The sequence below is a fragment of the Eucalyptus grandis genome, chromosome 3 (assembly GCF_016545825.1).
Source record: "Eucalyptus grandis isolate ANBG69807.140 chromosome 3, ASM1654582v1, whole genome shotgun sequence".
NCBI lineage: Eukaryota > Viridiplantae > Streptophyta > Magnoliopsida > Myrtales > Myrtaceae > Eucalyptus > Eucalyptus grandis.
Window position 1 is genome coordinate 13,408,281 of NC_052614.1, and position 21,820 is coordinate 13,430,100.

At 39.2% G+C, this 21,820-nt stretch overlaps 1 protein-coding gene and 1 non-coding gene across 3 annotated transcripts; both read right to left on the reverse strand.

Moving 5' to 3' along the window:
• Nucleotides 1-62: 62 nt before the first annotated feature.
• On the reverse strand, nt 63-7,420 carry LOC104447957 (probable pectin methyltransferase QUA2). 2 transcript variants are annotated; one of them, XM_039310162.1, is made up of 10 exons: nt 6,910-7,420; nt 6,201-6,286; nt 5,549-6,158; nt 5,329-5,461; nt 4,513-4,753; nt 3,349-3,574; nt 3,034-3,209; nt 2,635-2,938; nt 1,887-2,025; nt 63-660 (listed from the first exon to the last, which is right to left on the reverse strand). In XM_039310162.1, exons 2-10 carry the CDS (start codon nt 6,256-6,258, stop codon nt 502-504), a joined length of 2,046 nt encoding a protein of 681 aa, XP_039166096.1. In that variant the 5' UTR covers nt 6,259-6,286; nt 6,910-7,420; the 3' UTR covers nt 63-501. The 2 variants fall into 2 exon arrangements, with proteins under 2 accessions (XP_039166096.1, XP_039166095.1); XM_039310161.1 differs by having other exon boundaries at nt 5,549-6,286.
• Nucleotides 7,421-19,865: 12,445 nt separating this feature from the next.
• Nucleotides 19,866-19,950, reverse strand: TRNAM-CAU. Its single transcript is given in 2 exon segments — nt 19,866-19,901; nt 19,913-19,950. It is a non-coding gene; the product is annotated as a tRNA-Met (tRNA).
• Nucleotides 19,951-21,820: the final 1,870 nt, after the last annotated feature.

The following is a 21,820-nucleotide window of genomic DNA, read 5'->3' on the forward strand; positions in this document are numbered from 1 at the left end:
GGAGTCTAGGCATGTGAACTTGAATGACAGAGGAAGAACATTTCGAAATTGAGAAATCGAATGGGGGACAGAATCCCTTTGGATGTAATTCGAAGCATTTTACAGCAAAAGGCAGATTGCTTTATTCTTCTGATTATCTATGCAAAATCTTAATCAACCTCTGTCTTGGTAAATAGTTACAATGACACATCATAATAAAGAATTGAACCCTATATTTCTCAACTGTGGAGCGCCTCAAATGGCATAATTACAAAGTCCCCACGCCCGCCTTACGGCTCCGTAGGAGTTGTATTGTGATTGGTATCCACCAAGGATTTCACCTGTTTTGTATCCACCAAAGATTTCACCTGTTTCCTATTACCTTTTTGGGCTTATCTTGTCTTCGTTTGGAACGGGTAGTCGTCCTTCATAGAATAGTAGTATGTTTGAAATTAAGAAACTGAAGCCAAGGAATGCAATCCAATCTGAACGAAACTTCATGCGTTCCAATGTAGCGTATAACTAGCTCGATGGCTTCTTCAAAAATGGTTTCTGGCAGATGAGGAGTCTCTCATCAGTGTTGCTCTCGATTCCTATAACTCGTGCATCCCACTTGAATCGCGTGGACAGGGCTCTCGCCGACTCAATAAGGGAAGTAGTATCGCGGAATATCGCCCAACCCTGCATCAATCAATAAAGCAGAAAAGAATTGAGCAAACAAGCAAGATTAATGACTTGTGAGCACATTCATTGCCAACAAAGTATACACATCTTGGGATGGCGTCTGCTAGATGGCCGAAAGAATCATATCTACAACTTTTGCTATCATGGAAACCTCCTGAGGTGTGAATTTTCTACCACATGCTATGCTAAATGCAAATACCCATTTGCATTTGCATAATAGTTTGTCCAGCTTGAAATGAATACAGCAGACCAGCCAGAATCAGCAAATCGACCAGATATCATCAAAGCGATTGATGTGAGAGCACCGACAGTCAAGGTATGAAAGGAATGGCAGATTAACTAATTGCAGATGTAAGGAAGAAAATCTTAAAAAGTTGATTTTTGAGAGACAGTCTTGTGGTATTGCTGAGAGATGGTATAGTGGGATTGCAGCCTTTTTGTATGATTATCATCCCCAAGGACAAACAATTAGGAGATAGCTGCTTAGCCACTCTGTAATCTTCTCATGGATGCTATGGCAGAACAAGTGATCTAAGAAACAAGGCAACTCACTGGACAATTCTCAAGAAACATCAAAACTCTTAACATTGGATTACTTCCAAAAGATTAATGACAGGCCAATATTAATGATTATTTAATATGGCCATGCTACTAATAAGTCTGCAAGTCCGTGTCAAAGAGGCATAATTTGTGGGGAAGATGCTCCACATTAAAAACACATCAAATATAAATGTCAAATCTCATCATGCAGTCTTCAGTCATGGGCTTTGATTTATGTGTATGTCAGGATGAAGGGCAATTGGCTAGCCTAGAATACAATCACTGATCGAATGTGAAGTATAAAGAGATCAAGTGGAAGTAGCTGCAGCAGTAACCAAACCCCTCGACCAACATGTATTTATGGCCACTAGAGATGAGGAAGGGGCTACAGAAGTTTGTAATTCATATTCGTCATTTATATGGTTACATATATGAATTTTGTTGCTTGGAAATGGAGAAGCAAAAAGACAGAATTATTTTGTTGCCAAAAATGGTGTCATTACTGCATGAGCACACGTCTGTCATTTTAACCATATAGGATCTACTTCATGAACAAAAACCTTGGAAACATCAAGAGGCGAAATCCTTACTTTCACCAGCAAAAGAAAGGACTGAGAGAGAAATCTGTTTGGGGAGAGGGAGAGGGAGAGAGAGAGAGAGAGAGAGAGAGAGAGAGGTGGTACCTCAGGACGAAGTATTCGGTCAATCTCAGCAAAAAGATCAAGCATTGAGCATCTGCGATTCTGGCTATTTTCAAGGGAGAGAAGTCCTGACGCATGAACCATATCATAGGTTCTGGGGTATGTTGGAAATCCTTCACACCTGTGAGGGAAGGCAAAATCAACTGATGAGAACACGTGAACTTGTGAGCATATATACGAAATTTTGCCAACGGTTGATAAGTAGTATCATCCAGATAATTGGTACTGTGCATTATTTATAGTGCCAGGACATGTTTTCATATTCTGCTCTACAATTATACTCTTTTTCTTTCCAGCAAACAACAGTTATATTCAGTGTCAGATTTTCCAAACAAACTGGCATTGTACTTCTTCTAGCCTCACAACTGAATGCTCCCATCTCATACTGCAAGCAAAAATTGATGGGCTTCACTGCATAAGGCTCCGAAACCCTGCTTCAGTGATACGTTGCCAGAATGCATGGCCTACTGGATCCAAGATTTTCTTGCCATTTTCAAGACTTTCAATGTCTAATCTCTTGTTGGCCAAAATTGTAAAAGAGTGTCCAATGTTACAAATAACTCTGAAAGTCATCTTCTCTTAAATGTACGATGTTAACGAATAGCTGTGAAAAATTTCTCCTCCTCCCACCAATTCAGATAGAATCCTAAGCTGGACAAGAATAGTCCTTGGGATAAAAATTTCCATAGACATAACAGGAAGTAAGGTTAGAAGAAAGAGGCCAAATTACCAATCATGCCGCACACCAACAAGGCCTCTGTCAAGAATCATTGGCAGGTAGTTGGGAGCACCAGTTGGGACCACATTCATGACCCAAACAAATTTTCCTGCTTCGAGCAATGCTGCATTAAAACCACCAAAATGAGCATTCATGTCCAGTACATTGCGAACCATGTTATATGGTGGTGAGGGATCTTCATCTCCAGGCCTTTTAGGATGATCCGAGAATATCAATGGCGACAAGAGAGACCAATATTCACGGACAGCTGCTTTCCAGTTGTCTGTGTCCTCGGAAAAGTCTTCTGGATGCAGACCTGACATAATGCATTACAAATTATCTCATCATCATTCATGACTTGATGCAATAACCACCTACAAAAAAAATGCTGAAATTACAGTATAAGTTTACCATAAAGCTTAAGTTCAGTCACATTCAAATTAGCCCTAGAAGGCCAAGTTGTCTTTTCTTCTATAGGGATCCACCGCTTGCTTCTAGTTCCTCCAATACACCCTTGAAGCGGGCGGTAGGAAGGAGATTCTACATCTTGGGCTTTACTGCAGATTGGAGGGCCCAAACCAGGGTTCCTGCTTATTTAAGCATTAAATGTAAGCATTACAGGGCTAGGAAGATCTTAATGTGCCAGATATCTATATGCATATATTTGGGTTTGCAAGCAACAGATGTCACGAACACCAACGTAAACATCCATGAAGATTGCCTTACCTGGAACTATAACAACTTGTTTTGCTAGTCTTTTTCCATACAACAGTTTCATCTTGCTGTGATAACAACTCCCAGCACAGACTTTCAGCAAAATCCTGAATGAACTTCCACCGTTTCTTATATACTTTAATACGAGTATTCCCATGAGCATTTGTAATTGGGGAAGTCCAGACAAAATATCCACCAGGTTTAAGAACTCGATCTGCTTCTAACAGGTACTTTCCATCTACAGATAGAGGAGGAATACAAGCGATAAGAGTATAGAAAGCACAGTAACAGGAAATGAGTGAGTTTTCGTTTTAGTTCCAACATCTAAAATACATCAAGATATTCTAATTGCAAGAGAATGTTATCTAGCTGCCTTGCCAATCAATACATTAATGCTATGGTAAACCTCTTTGGAAAACTTAAGATTATTCTACCTCTCGTTCATAATAAGTTCACACAAAAAGCATTGGTAGCTGAAGTTTGTCTACATTTCTGTGGCATTTGATGATCTCCTTGTAGAAATAATAGTTGAATGCACAGATGTAGATATGACTACAGCACCTCAACACGATCCATTCATATAAATGGTCAGTAAGAAAGCAAAAACGAGTCCTGATGACTTGCTTAAATTAATTTAAAGTATTCATAGAAGGAAAACTGCTCAACCTACACATATTGCTCTAAATCAACATTGAAAACACTTGATAAGCAATATAGAAACCAAAAATGCTATCTGGCTGAGACTTTCTTCCATTTATATTCCAATCAGGAAGTATCATGATTCCGCATTAAGTAACAAAAGTAGCTCAGTTTATAGGAGAGATAACTTCTATTACTGATTTCATAAAAACTTCCTTAAGGGTGGATCTAAGCTCTAATCTTTTGATGGGCCTATCCTGGACATTATACAGAGCTCAAAGGATATCAAAACAAATAAGTAAGAAAAAAATTTCATTGCATTTAATCTAATATTTGTGAGTGGACCTCAAACAAACTCAAAGAGATGCTTTTTTGCCTAGTAGGCATAGTAATAAATGAGACCCCATTTTCTCTAACACTCTTCCAAGAGTAAGCCACAAAGTTATTCATTATACGTAAATCATGCTGGTTAGACAGATGTTTCATGTGAAAGATATTACAAGTAGACTATGCTTTAACAAAAGTATCAAGAGGCACCTTTTTGGTCCCAATCAATCCCACATCTTAAGCAATGCAGCATGTCAAATGAAAGAGAAGGGTATGGCAACTGGGTTGTGTTAAGTGAACTGATCATTGCCGGAAGACCCCTTTCAAGGGTCAGTTGAACCTGACTTCCAGAAGTCTCATAGTTTGCGATGCACATAGTCAAGAGTTGTTTGGTGAAGAGATGGGCTCCAAAACTACCATAACCACATCCTATATCCAAGATTGTTCTAACCTGAAAATCAACACAAGGAAAAGCTCAAAGAGAAGTACAAGCAAGTGAAAATATATGATCAACATGCTCTTGGCAACATATAGTGATTAAACAAAAAGTAGGATGTAGAAGTAAAAGCTTTCAGAACTAAAATATGAAAATTGTCAATTGGCATATAATATGCCGTCTTTTAACACGAGACTGTAATGAATAACTACAATTTCAGATATCCAGCTAATAGCAATGCCGGCACGCAGTGCAAGACAAAGTTCCTTTTTCCATGAGACCTAACAGGAAGAAATTAGAAGATGAATATTTCCTTTTTAGTACTCATGGATTATCTCATCTTAGGGCCAGTTACGTTTTGATTTAGCTGCAATGAAATCACAAGGAAGATGAATTTGGCCAGAAACGCTGTATATCTTGAATTTGGTTTTATGCATCTAACATCACCATCATCCCACTGAAACTGGAGAGCATTAAACATGATAATAAGTGCAACAGTATCTATAGGAGGTAAATAGAAACAATAGATAACACAATCCATCGACGCAGGTGGGACTAATAATCAATGGATGAATAATATCTCCACTTACCCCAGCTTTGGTAAGTTCATATTCATTGCTAAGACCAATCATTTTTGCTATTTGCTGAGCATAGTCTTCCACGCCATCAAACATTAGAGAAGCTGAACGGAAAGAAATCTGCTCTTCCTCTAGCATCATCATCCTAGAAAGGCAATGGAAGGGAAATTAATCATATTAAGGGAAATAGAAGTGTGATAAAACTAGCGATATTATTAGCATGTCCACATACCTCTTGGTCAAGCTCCCCGAAGAGAGTACCTGCTGGGCAGTAATTTTAGCATTTGGAACCCAGATAATGTCTTTCCCAGTGGGCCACCTCAAAGGGATTTTGTAATTTGTCGGTGGAACAACCAAACAATGCTGTTTGACAGAATGCCCACAATGTCGCTCAAACTCATTTCCATCCGAATAGCCCAGAGCAACATTTTCTGAAACATTATAGCACGGAACATAATTCTCAAACTCATCAGGACAAGCTTCCAATTCTCTCAACTTTGTCGGCCCAAGGGAGAGCTCCCCTATGTCCCACAAATCTGAAAGAACTCGAGCGTGGAGATCCTTGTAGTGCTGGTTTATATGGCCTCTGGAAGAGGTCGAAATGGAAATTGTCCACCAAAGCGATCCGGTAACAGCAAGAATTACAATCAGGAAAAGACTGGATCTCAGAGCAAGCATTATCAAATGGTGCCGCTTCCTAGGACTCCCGGCAGAGCATGGATCGGATGCGAAGCCATTCTCGAGATTAGTGAACTTAGAAGGGGAGTTACTCGGGTGAAGTAACTGCGACGCGAACTTTAGCGGCGGGTAGCTCTGGTCAGAAGAATCTCTTCTACTCAAATCTTCCTTTTCACTTCTGTCCTTCATCTGGGAATCCCACAAATCTTGGCTGCCGCCGGAGATCCGCGCTGCGGAACTTCCCCTATGCAGCGGCCTCGACATTTCTCGCCTGAATCTTCACCAAACGAAGCTGGACAGAAAAAAAAATAGTAGCTTTTTCAGCGAGATGAACTCGAGCGCACTTCACTCAAGCACGACGCATCGAGAGAAGAAGCACAACGCCAAGAATCAATGACCCAACAGGACCCAAGACGCCAAATGCAACTGGATCAATCAAGAAGTCCATGGGGTCGGCCGGACACGACCAGAGAGCGCGTGCCGCAATCAAAGGAACCACCACCAGATCGGTGCTAAAGACAGTAGCAAGCTTAGATCCATGTACGAGGCAGAGCACGGTGTTTCGTTATGGAACAAAATCGAAAACGCACGAGGAAGCAACTCGAAAATTCGGATAAGGATAGAGACCAACCAAGACAAAATCAAGAAAAAAAAAAGAGCAAATGCATTTGTCGGATTGGAGGACTACCCAATAGCAGAATCTCTATTTATCAAAAGGCAAAAAGGAAAGGAAAAGAAAAGCAGACGAACTGGAAGAATTCACTTGCGGCGAGTTCGTCACGAGCTCAAAGTTCGGCATCCGCCGAAACAGAAAGCCGTACCACCCCCCCAAAAGCTCGAAAGGAAAAAAAAAAAACAGCGACCCAGAAAAAAAGAACAGAAAAAGAACACGGAGAGAGAGAGAAAGAGAGAGACCTGCTCGGATAAAGATCAGCTCACTCGACGACCCACGACGCGGGACGAGGACGGAGCTTCTTCATCTACAGTCGCACCACCGAGTGCAGCACCGAAATCTTCCGGGAGGGGCAGCCTCGAGCCGGACTGCAGTCCCGATTGCGATGGCTCTCGGGAGATTCCTCCGGCTTCTCTCTCTCTCTCTCTCTCTCTCTCTGTGAGATGGTGGGGGAAGCTGGAGGTGTAAGCGGGGAGTGGACGAGGCGAGTGCGAAGGGAGATTTTGTAAGCAGTCCCGTCGTTCCAGTCGCGACAGAGCTCGTGAAGGCCTGAAAACAGTATTCTATTGAATCGCTGTTAAAAAAAAAAAAATACAATAATGGTGAACCTCTCTCTCTCTCTCTCTCTCTCTCCTCTTTCTCTCTATAAAGGTCTGGACTTGAGTTGTTTCTTCAACTCCAGCAAGCCAAATTGAAAATGGGTATGCCTTAAAGACGCAGCCTCGATCTTCATTCGATGGAAGCAGGTCGATCTGGGACACCCGGCATTTCAACTTCGATTCAATCGGATTTAAAGAACTTTTTTTAGATTCGGGTTGAGATATTCTTTTCCATTTTCATCATAATCATCCTATTCTTTTAATGGCATTGTATGAGTAAAAAATAATATATCAAAAGAGGTTAAGAGGATGTCTTATAATTATTTCAAATCGGACAAGTGTATCTTTAAAAATAATAAACATAAAATATTTTCATCATTGCGATTGAAATCATCCATATATCTTTAACATGACCTCTCAATCAAATCCAAATTCAAATCTTATATAAATAAATAAAAAAATCACGGAGAATCACCATAATGAAACAAAGCAAAAAAGACCCAAATGACAAGCAGGTGAATTCCCCACATCAAAAGAAGATATATTTTCGCAGGTTCATCTTTGGATCTCTTCGAAAAAATTGCGATTATGAAAAATCACAAATTAAAATATAAATGTTTCATGGTCCAAAAAGCCGATTGCCCATCACAACGTTTTCATCATTTTCCTCTTCCTGTCAACAACTTTCGACTCTAATGACACCCTCCCTGCCCAAAAAAAGAAAAAGAAAAAAAAAAACCTTGGACTCTCCCCTGTTCATTCATCCGGTGATAATGCCTGTGAAAAATGATTTTAACTCGAGTAGCTTTCCAGCACTCGAAAAGGGGTAATCATCACGTCCGAGGCAGGGCTTCAACCTGAATTACCGATCCTAATCATTTCGAGGGCGGCTTCCCGCTGGTGCTACGTCCATTCGGAATTTTACAAAGCGAACCCCCGGATAAAATATTTTAATTACCCTTTTGCTTTTATCGATATAATTAAAAAGGGTTTTTTCAACAAAAAAAAATTAAAGATGGCAACATCTTGTAAGCGAATCTGGAACGGAATCAAATGAGGTTTTGTTAAATTAGTTCGTAGAATGTATTGGATCGACACCGCGCGACTAACAAAGAATAATAAAAAAAGAATACATCGTAATCCGTTAGACGCGTAGATTAAATACCTTTTTCCCACGAACAGACCGAAAAGGACTCGGGCCAGTGGTGCAACGGAGTAAAGTTAGGGCTAAATAATGCTTAGAATTCAATTATGGAATTGGTCCTATTTAATGCTTGCGTACAGCGAGGGTTTTCAAATTACATAGAATAGATGTGATGAGATCAATTTTATAAAAGAAAGCCTCAGTATAAAAACTTGTTAAGTTAACCATTTAAACAAAGCATTTCCGTTTTTAAATTTACATCGACATTTTTATTAATCGGGCCATTTCATTAAGCATATTCGATGGGTAACTCGAAAAATATACGTTAATATGATTCGATTGAGAATCACGTCCGTAAAATGGATGAAACAAGCGATCTAGTAAGCTTTAAAAGAGAAATGGTATGTCTTCCTTATATGATATTTACTTTAATCCGATACTAATTTTTAATTAATCTGATACTAATTTGACCACCGCGACGATTTTTAATGCGGCTCTAGCTGGGATTGTTGTTTTCACATTACGCAGAAAAAGAGATGGGCCACATGCGGCATGGGTCAACCTTTTGCGAGGCACTACTAACGAAAAAAAAAAAAACAAAAACAAAAACCTCGGCTGAGGTCAAATGGGAGGGCGAAGCGCGGGCCCCATCGCAAGCCGCTCCGCCCGAAAAACACACCTGCGCGTGGGGCCCAGCGGTGGGCCCCGCCACCTCCCCATCCGTCGGTGAACCGGCCCGGCGGGTCGCCGGTGGTCGAACCGGTCGCTGGGAGGGGTGCGCCGCACCGGATCGGATCTCCTTACGTTGGAGTGGAGGGAACGCGGGATTTTTATTTTAATAATAAAATTTTAAAAAAAATTAGTGAAAACGAAACGAAACTAACGCGGAATTTTGGACCTTTTCGAGCGGACGAATGAACGTCGGAAGCGGGAGGGGCGGCGTTTAGCGGGGGATAAGGATGAGCTGGACGTGATTTTGTCGCTCCGTACGGACCCGCGGCAGGCGCTTGGCGCTTGGTGCATGGGGGCCCCCCGCGCTCTCCATCGGATGACATGATTACGGTCGACATCGCTCCAGCCCAACTTGTTGGTTCAACTCGTCGGGATAATCGATGTGATTATTTGAAATTACGCAGTCGATGCCAATAGCAAGGTACCGTCACATTTCACAGATATTTGAAATTTATTCTCTCCGTACATCACGTGATCCAATTTCGATACTTGATTAGATTTGGGTTTGAGTTTAAGAAGCGTTCGGATTGAGTAAATCACGGACATCATAGAGCACCTGAATCTTTTTGTTAATCTCATTAGATTGGAATAAGCATAGTTACGGATTTTAAGAAATAGCTAAAGAGTGTTTTTAAATTGATTGAGGGGTTTTATAAAAAAAAAAAAAAAAATTTGATTGAGGGATTTGTATTCAAACTTTATTTCGAATTCATATCAAAAACTTACTTGTCAATCAAGTCATAAGCTCGAGTTTCTAAACTTGTCCAACTCAAATCTAGCACTAGCAAGTTGACTCGAGGGCTCTCAAATGATTTGATGAGATGATGTTTTATTATGATGCTATGATGACAAATTTTGTGAAAATCAACAATCTAAAAGTTTAAGGACACGTTTAAATTGATTCTGAAATTTTTGTTTTCTACTTGGTCAAAATTTCACACCTCGCATAATTTGACTTGGGATTTATTTGGAAGCACTTGAGACTTCCGAGTTATATAATTTGCGCACGTCATTGGTCAGAAATCGATCGATGGGGCGCATACCTGTATCGAGGAGGACTAGGAAAATATTTCACGAATTCTGGCCCACCCATGAAATCATACACCTTGGAGCACCAAAAAATGAAAGAAGATAATTATCCCAAAAAAAGGAGGAAAAAAAAAAAACATTTCGGGGTGTTGGCCGTACCATGTTTCCGACCCGGCGCAATCTGTCAGAAGGATTAAATTCCGGTTTACAACGCTGTGTCCGATCGGTGCAATTCTACCTAAGAAAACAGGAAGAAAAGCTGCCATCGTGGGGTTCCCTCGCCGCTATCCCGTCTTCCTCTTTAATATTTGGAATAAGGGCATGACCGATTTCGAAACTTCAATTGGAATAAGCTGCCATATGATGTGATTTTTTAATTTTTAATATATTTAATATTATCCATCTACTTTTATTCAATGTGTACCGTGACTCTTGAATTTTAATTTTTTTCAAATACATATTCAATATAATTCTTAAATTATATGCAATGTTATATATTGTCGTTCAATTAATTTATTATTAGAGATTATTTTAAATATTTTCATATAATTCATAAATGAATATACCAAAAGTCCATGGAGTACATCGAACAAATTAAAATTTTAAATATCACATTAAATATCAAATCAAAGTTCAACATTTGTGTTATTTACCATTTCTATTTCCACCGGCCTTCTAACTAATGCATAAAATGTTCCCGGTTTGATTTTTTGCATATCGCGTGTATAATTTGACTTTGAAATTTTACCATTCAATGCGAAATGTGTGACATCCACCATACACAAAACGTACATACATTTCGCACTTTTAAGTCGCCATAATTAATTATTGTAATTTTTTCAATAGATTGAAAGATTATAGCTTCTCAACGAGATTTAAATAGAGCTTATTAAAAGGGATTGCGGGTCCATCTCGACACATTTTATTACACCCGATAAAGAAATCTTCAATACAATGTCGGGCAAAAGCCAAAACTCGACTTGGTGAGGCGAGATCGGAAACATCTGTTATATACTTAGCTCAGAGGCGATACGTAGGAGCATGATCTGAATATTTTTCGTGAAAAATTAGAAATTTCTGACTTTTTGACATTGTTATAGTATTATATATATGGTTTCATGTCATTAGAAACGTGTAGCCATGCTTTGCTGGGCAGGGCAGGGCGTGGCATGCATTAGCTTTCCATGCATGTAATGCGTCGGCGCTGATACGTAAACTACGTTCTGTCATTGCGCCTTTTTCTCTTGAACGAAAAAGTGGGAACCAAGATGGAGAAAGCACAACAAAATTTACCAAAGACGGCAACTCCCTTTTGGGTCGTTCCTTTCTTTTATATCCAAACAATCATCTTCTGACCTAGTGGCCGTCGTGTGTGGCTAAACAATTGCAATGAATTGCTTAAAAGTAATTAGATCATTGAAAATATTTTTATTATTGAAAATTATTTATGCATATTTTTTTTTATAAACGACTAAAATACTTATCAGTCATGCATTTTATGTAAATAATACGAGTGATCACTTTTAGACAAATCATTTTTCAAATAATTCATTTTCAATGAAAATAAATAAACCATTCTCTTCAAATGGACGAACACCATTTTATTGGTCGGAAAAAATAAAAGAGGGAAAAGTTTCAAAATATTTCAAAGTTAAGATAGTCTCTGACCACGTTACGCTTCTAGAGTTACGATGTAATGGGACAGCTAGGCAAAGGAGGGGATGATTTGTTAGCCCACTTACGAGACCGTGGTATGCGGATTATAAAATGATTTCTTTTTTAATCTTTAATGGGCGGTCAGATACCATTTAATTAGAGCAACTAATCTATATCCCGAGCATGAAATCACGAATCCTAAGTGGGTCTACATCTTCCATTTGACCTTTCCATCTTCTTGATCTTGAATCCTAAGTGGATCTTGATCTTTCCAGAGTGTTTTATGGACTAATTTTACTAAAAGGTCGTTCTAGGTCTTTTAGAGCACTTACTATGAAATAATTTGATTTTCGATGTAGTGTTCATTAGGGACATCCTTTCTCTCGAATTAAACTAGTCGTATGCTAATGGCACACGAATATGTTATTGTCTATATTGAATTTAATTGGATCAAGCCAATCACATATGAAAAATTCGCGAAACTTGGTCAAATCCATCATAAACACAAATTTTACATGTAATTATTATGCGGCGTAGATTTTTTATTTTATTTTAGTTTAATGTTCTCTAGTGTTGATCTGACTACCCTAGAAAAAAGAAGTCCAACTGAAGACCTCTATTGCTACCCATAAATTAAAGCTAATCAAGGAAGTCAACAGCATACCACGTGAGCCCGGTGGGGGGTTTCGACTCGGCTAACGTGTCTAAATTTTGTTTATTTTTTTATTTTTTAACTAGGAAATATCTGCCGGCTCCTTTATTTCACTAATTATGGAATAGGGGACCAATAAAGAGATAATAAATAGACACTATTTGCGCAATTATCGCCTAAAAAATTAAAAAAAGAAAAGAAAAGAAAGACCGTAGTCCAAGACCAGACACCCATATTTTCTGCAATAGCCATCGGCAATAAAAGTCTAGCTAGGCCCGCGAGGCCAACATCAAGCTGAAGATATAAAACTTCCTGGTGGTCCTTGGACAGATGATCAATAGTCAATCGATAAAAAAAAAACATTTTTAAAAGTATGAGTTATGATTCCAAAATGATGCTTCCAAATATCTACGCCACATAAATACCGAAATTATATGTCGGGTATTTTTCTTTGGACAAGGACATTGAATCAATTTCCATGCATCACGCAAAATGCAAGAGACACGTTCTGTCCGTGGAAGACCGTCAATTTTTGAATGGGGTTAAATGCATATGCATTACGCAGGACCACCAGAAAAATTAATTAAAAAGACCATTATTATGGGTTTCTCAGTCCACTAAAACCAGATATTGCTAATGGGAGGATCCATGCGAACAACGGCCGGGGACAAACTTTAAGATTTAAATGCAAGAGATCAAAATTTTAGAACTTAAGTGTTAAATCGATACTTGTTTGCACGCCGTATCTGTCCCAACTTTATTTATTTCGAAAGCTTCTTACCCATTTTTCTCCTTTTTGTAATTTGTGTGATCGTTTTTCTTCTTCCTTTTTTTATTGAGGCTTCCCTGTGAATGGATTTGCTTGCGATTAAATGAACTGGACTAAAAGCATATGTTCTCACCATCAAATTTTTCTTCTTTTCCTCTTTTAAGCTCTTTCTTTTCCCCCTTTTTCGGTTTCGATTTTGCTTTGACGGACCAAAGGTTCGGGGCAAAAGAGGTCGTCAGCATGATGCAAGAATCAGGATAGCACTTTTTCACTCGCTTTTTATGACATATCGAATCGAGAATATCACCTTTTTCGTTGTACCGATTAAAAAAATAATATTCAACAATCGCTAACTCTATTGCCGGAGGAAATTAGGGGATTTTGCCTGTGGCCGTCTTCAGCGCATCTCACCTCCCGTGAATTGGGCATCTTACGCGACCAAAAAAGTCGAGATGAAACCCTCGTTTTGTGTCGGTCGAAGATCGAAACGGGCTCCGCTTATTCTTCACGTTGAAATAAGTATAACTCCGAATCCGCAAAATCTTCCGTTTCTTGTTAATCCTAGACCTGTCAAAATAGGTGGGTTGGATGGGGATTAGGTCAAGTAGGAGATGATCCAATGTAAATTGATTCAATTTTTTCAACGCAATACAAATTTAATGATGTATAACCAACCGAAGTGCTTACCCTACTTGATCCCTATTACTAAAGCACTACTATATTTACCCAATCTAGGAAAATTCATGAGCGAGCGAGCAAGTGTGAGATCAAATTGTAAAGTTAGGTTTGGTCTAAATAAATTATTAACTTATTTAATATCTAAATTATTTTTGGGTTCTATCATTCTAGACCCATTTACGATCTATGTACTTGAATATAATTAATTCATATAATAACTTAGCTTTTCAATTATGGATTAAGAAATGGGTATATAACTCATTTTGACAGGTCTAGCTAAATCTACCACCTCCTACTCTTCTTTGCCTATATGCATTTGATTTAATTGCGTGAAAAAATGGGGAAAGTATTGGACAAGTGATTCAAAGAGAGATTTGGAGTACGTTAACATTGCGGACGATGCAATGCTCAAGCAGAATTTCCTTAGATGTTATACGATCGGTATAATCAAATCTACTTACTTAAATTATTCAAAGGGGTTTGTTTTTGGTATTCGAGTGAATGTGCAAGTAATGAGTATGCAAATGCAGAAAGAGGTTCTGAATCGTGTACGGGGGGGCAAAGCTAACTACATGTGCACTGATGAATACATGCCCGGAACTCCAAGATGCCTCTTAAAATCTCTCTATTCCAGCTCTCACCGACGGCCAAAGAAAATCCAAGAAACAAAGGCTACCCCACTTTTTAATACATCCGCCTAATATTGACAAAAAAAGCTCTAGAGATAAATAAATAAATACGTTTATATATATTTTCCTATATATATAAATGGACAACATGCAATGCATGTGATTCAATTATGACCAATTATGCTCTTCCCTGGCTGAAGAGATTCATTGAACTCCCATCGGCGATAGTGAATGGTGTCAAAACTAAGTTAGATATATGGGGTGATGGAAGCCCTAGGGCTTAATGGTATCGGTCCTATATATAATATAAGGTGAACCAAAAATCCGTTTTCGCTTGTCGTGTTAGGATCTGAATGCGCGTGCGATGAACGGGATATATTTGTAAAATAGCCAGATCTCAACACTGGGCGACGAAGAAGTCTGAGAGGATCAAGGAGATTCCTCCCGGCAGCTCGTTGGCAAAAAATGGTAAAAAGAAATTGGCATGATGAAAGACAGAGAGAAGGATTTTGTTTTTTTTTTCTAGTTTTGGCGAGAAGAGGCCAATTATTCGCGTCCTTTCTCCATCATCCTGACAATTGCAATTGACGTAGCAACACTAGCAAGCTTAGTTCGGTCCATACAAAATCATTTTCATTTGGCCTTCGAAAGCCGAGGAGGCCCGAATCAACGGCCCCAGTTTGGGGACACAGAAAAGGATGGATGGAGGACTACTGCCTTGCGTGAAATCGCATGAATTTGTCATCCGACTCTCGGTTGAAAGAGGCAAACCGACAGGTCCAAAAAACGATTGCAACGGCAACAACATTGTACAGATGGAACATGCTTATCAAGTACACTCGAGAAAGGAAACACATGGGTCACATGCGACTTGGGCGGGACTGATTTTAGACCCATGGGCCATGGCTCTTGTTCTTAGGATTAAATTACCCCTAACTTTGCATCTTCTTTTGGCCAAGATTGCTTTGCTAATTACATAATACACATATACTATATAAGGGGATAATAACACAAATGGCCCTTGAAATTTGTTTTAACGTGTAATGTGGTCCATAAACTTTTAATTTGTTTGATGTGGTTTTAGACTTTTGATAAATGTTTAATTTAGTCATTGAATTATACATAAATGTTCAATGGTTTCCTTGCACTAATTCATGTTCAAGGACAATATTGAATATTTTTATATAGTTTAGGGATTAAATTGAATATGTACAAAAAATTCAATGATCACATCGAATAATTTAAAAGGTCATGATTGACATTACGCATTGAGCTAAATTTTAGGGATTATATCAAGTAAATTAAAAGTTCATGAATTACATTAAACTTCAGAAGCCATTTCTATCATTTTATTTTTCCTTATATATTTATATATGTATAGTGTGTTTTCCTCTACCAATGATTGATTGGAAGAAACTCCATTTAGTCACATCGTGGCTTGTATTTTTCTTAAAAGAATTTCGTACCTAATTTGATTCCTCATTTTATTTTTTATTTTTTAGCCGTACGCTGTTTTTTTTATTTATATTTTCATTCGATTGATGTGAATAATTGTAACCTATAAATTAGAAGTTTGGTTGGATCATATTCAAAGAATGGCCTATTGATATCTACAAACTTCATCTATACATGCACGACCCCGATCCCATGAACATAAACTTTTATTTCGCCTATAATTTCATGGTTTGATAGTTTTGCAAAGAATATGTTATATTTCATAGGGTCGTAACAACATCAGAGCCTTGCGAAGCTAATAGGCCAGAAACAAGAAGATCAATTGGCGTTCGAACGAAAAACTACGTGGAGCTACTTCGTCGCCGAGGTGGCAAACGAGACGAAACCTGCGAACGCCAAATCCCAAAATCTCGACAGAACAGAGGCTCGAGATCAAGCAACCAGACACCAATCATGATCCGACACCAGGCGAGCTGGAGATCTTCTTCTCCCTGCTGCCGTGTTACCCTACCCGCTATATGAGATGAAACCTGCGAACGCCAGCCACCAAATCTCGATCAAGATCAAGAAATCAAACCCACAATCATGACCCCGACCCCATGCAAGCTGGAGATCCTCTGTCTCTTCCTCTCTGCCGCGTCCTACAGTAACAGAGCGAAGAGCTTGTGCCAAAAAAAAGGGTCGGATTCGTTGGTGGGGGCCTCTGTCCGTCCCCGTCCGAACCATGAGAACGGCCATGACCGCAATGGCACGAGGAGGAGCAATAATTGCAGAAGGTGGAGATCCCGGAGGTGACCCGACCCCACGAGGCTGCTCGAATTGGGCATGTGACGTCCTTTCAAAATCGCAATGAGAGGCGAGTTCACCAGGATCGCCCATTTGCGGGACTTTCGATTCAGGATCACATACCCGCGTGCGCACTTCCTTTTTTTTCTTTTAAAGGGGAGGCCATCCATGTGACCACGAACCCACTTGGACAGACGGGTTATTTTCCCTCCATTTTTGGCCGTCGATTGGTTATGAAAGTTGGGTTATTGCGATTTGTAGTTGCAATTCCAAATCCGCATATTCTTGAGAAAAGTATCTTGATATTTTATTTTGTTTAAAAAATTAAATCTCTGTGCTGTACTTTATTTAATCAACTCTTTCTCCTTTCTTGAATTCTCTAGCCAAAGTGCCTCCAATGGCAAATCCGACAAGATTTAGGACTTGGCTATAGGACGATGCCTAAATGTGATGCGGATAGGACATGTGGATGGCCAAATGTGATGCCCAAATGTGATGTGGATAGGACATGCGGATGGCCATGCATATGCTTGTTGAGAGGTTTAGTTGATATAAACAACATTACCATATAACATGGATGAGATTTAATTGATGTGGATGTTGGAAAATGGTACCAATAGTCTTCCGATGATCATGCTAGCCAAATATGGTAAGATTTAGTGTGAGAGGGACTTGATTAGAAAATTTATGGAAACAGAACAATTTGATTAGATTAATTAAATTTACAGTGACTTGATTATAATATTTGCGAAGATATATAGATAGAAAGAAAAAGAAAACTATCGACAAAAGGATAAAAAAATTAAAATAAAATCCAAAAGCCAACACAGGTGACATAATATGAAGCAAAAAGAACATCGAAAACTCTGTTTTGCTCCAGAGGCTTTCGATGGACGTCAGAGGGAGAAAACAAGGATGATGCAATGGGCGAGCTGATCCTTCAGGGGAAATTACCTTCCCCACCATCAGTACTTCGGGCAGAGCTTGCAGTAAATGCGAGTCGCCGTGCCCGAAGAGATAGGGTAGAGTCATAAAGAAGGGGGTTCTTCTCATTCGCTGAGTTTCGATGACTTTCCCCACAGGGCACTTCCCTGTCCTAGGCACGGTCGAACCCCCTCGTGACTGAGAACTTCCTGCTCACAGTCGATGCTGGTCTTTATATGTTCTGATGGCCTGAAGAAGATGGGGGGAGTTCGTAAAATCTCTCCAGAAATCATTACTCGTGAGTCGATAGAATTTAAAACCGCCATTACATTCTTGTCTAGTACCGGTTGCACCAACAAGCGACCGGAGTGTCGACATGTGATTACAACAACAAGTGACTAAGAATCAACATTCAAAGATCGATATTGGTGTTGATGCACACCGGCGATCCCTGTTGTCGATATTGGGCAACGATCGATGAGGATACCGATCAGTAGAGATTGTTGGACTATTGAGATGGACAACATATTGGGATACAATTACGAAATTGAAGTTATTGGAGAACAAGGTTATTGCTCTAATTTTTTCCCCCAAATTTCATATTCAAGAAGATGCCTTTAGGAGATAAACGTCGGCTCAAATGACTTCTCATTACATCTGGAATTTGGGCAATAACTAAAGCAATTAGGGGTGGTTTTCTTCAATTGCTCTTACTCTTACGGCTCATGCTCACGAATTTTCCATCTCATGGTCATCAAGAGAAATTTTGAACTAAGGGTAACGGGAGAAGATTTGAGGCTCAAGTAAAAGTTTGTGATTTTTTTATGAAATAAAAAAAAAAATTATCACATAAATGAGACTAAACCTAAAGTTAGGAGATTTTTATGGAACATAGAAAACTTACAATAAAATTGGGATTAAACTAAAAGTTTAGGGATTTTTTTAGGGTATGAGGCCCAAAGATGTCGAGTTAATTAGATTATAGGCTTGCAGTGTGTTTTACGAGCCTTAAGATAACACGACCATTAATTTTTTGTGTGTGGTCGAATCATCAAAAGACAGGAAAAAAAATTCACGCGGAAGTTTGGTCTGCATCATCAGATAAAAGACAAAAGGCTAAAGCGATTGTTTACCCCAAAGGGAAAGTACGTACCGACCGGGACGAGTTGATCATAAATGCGAACATTCACCGTTAAGATCAGAGGGACCAACGACCCCCATGCGACGTTAAAGAAGAAATGGGACCCCGATTTTTATGAGATCTGACGGTCTCACACCGAATGGCACGCCATCTCTCTCGCCATTCCCTTACTCTTTTTGCGGGGGATGCAAAACTGGGTCTCTAGCCTCTCTACTTTCGAGTTTCAACCTCTACCATTGTCGCAAGATAGAGGTCGAGATGGACCCTTTGATCTCCATCTTGCCTCTTCTTATCAGTCCATATCTAGGGCATCCACCCTCTGATCTGACGGTCTGACGGCTTTGGAGTTTCAACGGAGAGAGAGCGGGTTTTGGCGAAAGTGACGGGGCAAGATGAAGCGGGAAAAGTTTGGACGGTGATGGTAGGGAGGTAGGTAGCTGAGAGCAACGTGAGTACATAATAATAATGCAGAAGGCAAAAATCAAGATTGCATAATCGACATGAAAACAGAGTCTTGTGATATAAGCTTAAGAGAAGGACCACTTAGGCACCAGCCAGTTTAGACCTCCCCGCTTGGGAAAGGCACCAAAATATGGCTCGGTTCTTCGGCCCAGTGAGAGTCATCAATGATTTTCTTGAGATCTTTCATTGATTCATTCATAAATACAAGAGTAATTTCTGAAAGTAGACACGGGAGCAAAGGAACACACCCTTGAGTCCATACCGGATAAATCGCTTCGACTGTCCATGCCTGACGTGTTGGTTGCGATAAGATTAATAGCTAATCGGATACAAATTGCACCTCTTATCTCATTCTATTAACGGAGCATCTCGTAGCCGCAAAGTTGCATTCGACTATAATTCGATGTAAAGAAAGATTTGTCATCAGATATAAATTCATCATATAAGCAGAGCCGATGTCAAGCTGATGCAAGAATCACGAATGCACAAAACTGAGTAATAAAAAGAGAGAAAGAAGATGAGGGACAAAAGGGCAAAAACAATGGGGTGAGAGAGGCTCGAACTCTCGACCTCAGGATAACTCAGAAGCTATGAGACCTACGCGCTAGCCAACTGCGCCACCACCCCAATGCTTCTTTCCTGTAAGAATAAACTTATTTAAATATAATCTACAATTAGTGTTTTTTGCTCTACAATTAGTTATTGACTAGACTGTTGCTACCCACATGACTAAAAGAATATGTATCTTTAATCCTACACTCTATTATCTTATTCCTTAGATTATTTGTACCAATCGTAGTAAAAATAGCTTATTATTCGTTATTTTATCAATGAGCACAGTTAATCTTCGATCATTTCTTACATTCCAATTTCTTGGTCGATTAACTGCTCCTTTGGGAGAATTGAAAAGCAAGGAAGAATGATTTACATGACTCTGAATGAAATGTCCTTATACTGGGTTTTTAAAGGATCGAAGCATTTGGCATTACATAAAATGTCTAATTTTAATTTGATGAATAGCCCAATATTAGGCTACAGAAGACATGTCCATGAATTTAAAGCAGCAGACGCGGCTATACCCCGAAACAAGCGATAGCATCAAAGGCCCCCTTAAAAACTTGATCGAGGGCCGATAGCTCGAGATAAAAAAACAATCAAGGCCCTTATCTATAAACTGTTTTGAGGCCTAGATGCACTCCCAGTTTCTCTCCTCTCTTCTTTCCTTTCTAAAGGGCATGACGAGATTTATTTGATTATGGAAAATTATACCATACAACGCCAATGTAAAGAAAGTAAAACGCAGGTGGAAAGACGCATAATTTCTTGCTCTGCGTGAAAAAGAAGTAATAAAAAGAGATTTTTCCCCCCATCCTCACAAGTGCCATGTAGCTTGACATAAAGTTAGACAGCATAAAGTTATTTAAAAAGATAGGCAAATTCATAATTGTCTTGTGACTTGTCACTAGCTTTATATATTATCCAACGACTCAATGGCTATATATATATGACTCCAGTTCTAGGACATAGATTGTATCCAAACACACATATTCTCGAACATTTGATTATATACTTGAGTGATGGAGGATGCAACATATTGTCAATCTGTCACTATGTGTGGAAGAGGTTTCAAAAATCAGAGAATCAAATAATTTTATCGTCGTGGAAGTTTATTCAAATTTTTTTCTTTCTTGGGTTGGCCCGAAAATTTATTTGAACTATTAGAAGAAGAGAGCATGATGCACATTGAGTATTCCAATACGTCTCCTGATCAGATGAAGACTGGTACGATTAAATTAAACTCCCTTAACGCAAAGCTCGTATGCATGGTGCTTGAACATTGGATATGGAAAGTATTATGAACTTATGCATGGATTATGTCACATGAAGATACCTGGATGCAAAAAATATCTCTTGAGGAGTGGTAATGATGACGGATCATCTCTCAAGGTAATATCTGCTCTAGCCCATTTCATTATGAGAATCACAGTAAACACTTTCCCAGAGGTCACTCATCTAAGTAGTGTTCTAATATCTTGGAGTTTTAAAACAAAGCTTGCTGTTATGTTAAAATGTGCCTTTGTGAGTTAATCTTAGTTTATATATATTCCATGCATGCTTTCCCCTGATTCGACATGCAATTCACATTCCTACATTTTTCACCATCCTAAAAGCTCGTTAGGAGACGCTCCTTATTGGAGCCCTTTGGCTGACGACCAATACTTGCTCTACTAGATTCTGTGTGGTTCATCCCCGAACCACACACCTATTAGAGGGGGTTCTACTTTGATACGATATTGTGATATTTCTAAATTAATTTGCTTGAGATATTATTCGCTTTGACTCGTCCCATTCCAAGTATCACGATTTTGTTCTTTAGCATATAGGCAAACACTTTCCTAGATGGTCTCTCATCCTTGTAGTGTTCTATAAGCACGCTGAACTTTGGAGTTTTAAAGCAAAACTTATTATTATGTCAAAAGGCGTCTATATGATTTAA

What these genes read in the sequence shown, in the direction of transcription:
- LOC104447957 (XM_039310161.1), bottom strand. Translation starts at nt 6,258, where the DNA reads ATGTCGAGGCCGCTGCATAGGGGAAGTTCCGCAGCGCGGATCTCCGGC. An exon ending in ATGAACTTACCAAAGCTGGG is followed by an intron (nt 4,754 to 5,328) that starts GTAAGTGGAGAT and finishes GTTGATTTTCAG; the next exon opens with GTTAGAACAATCTTGGATAT. An exon ending in ACAAGTTGTTATAGTTCCAG is followed by an intron (nt 3,210 to 3,348) that starts GTAAGGCAATCT and finishes TTAAATAAGCAG; the next exon opens with GAACCCTGGTTTGGGCCCTC.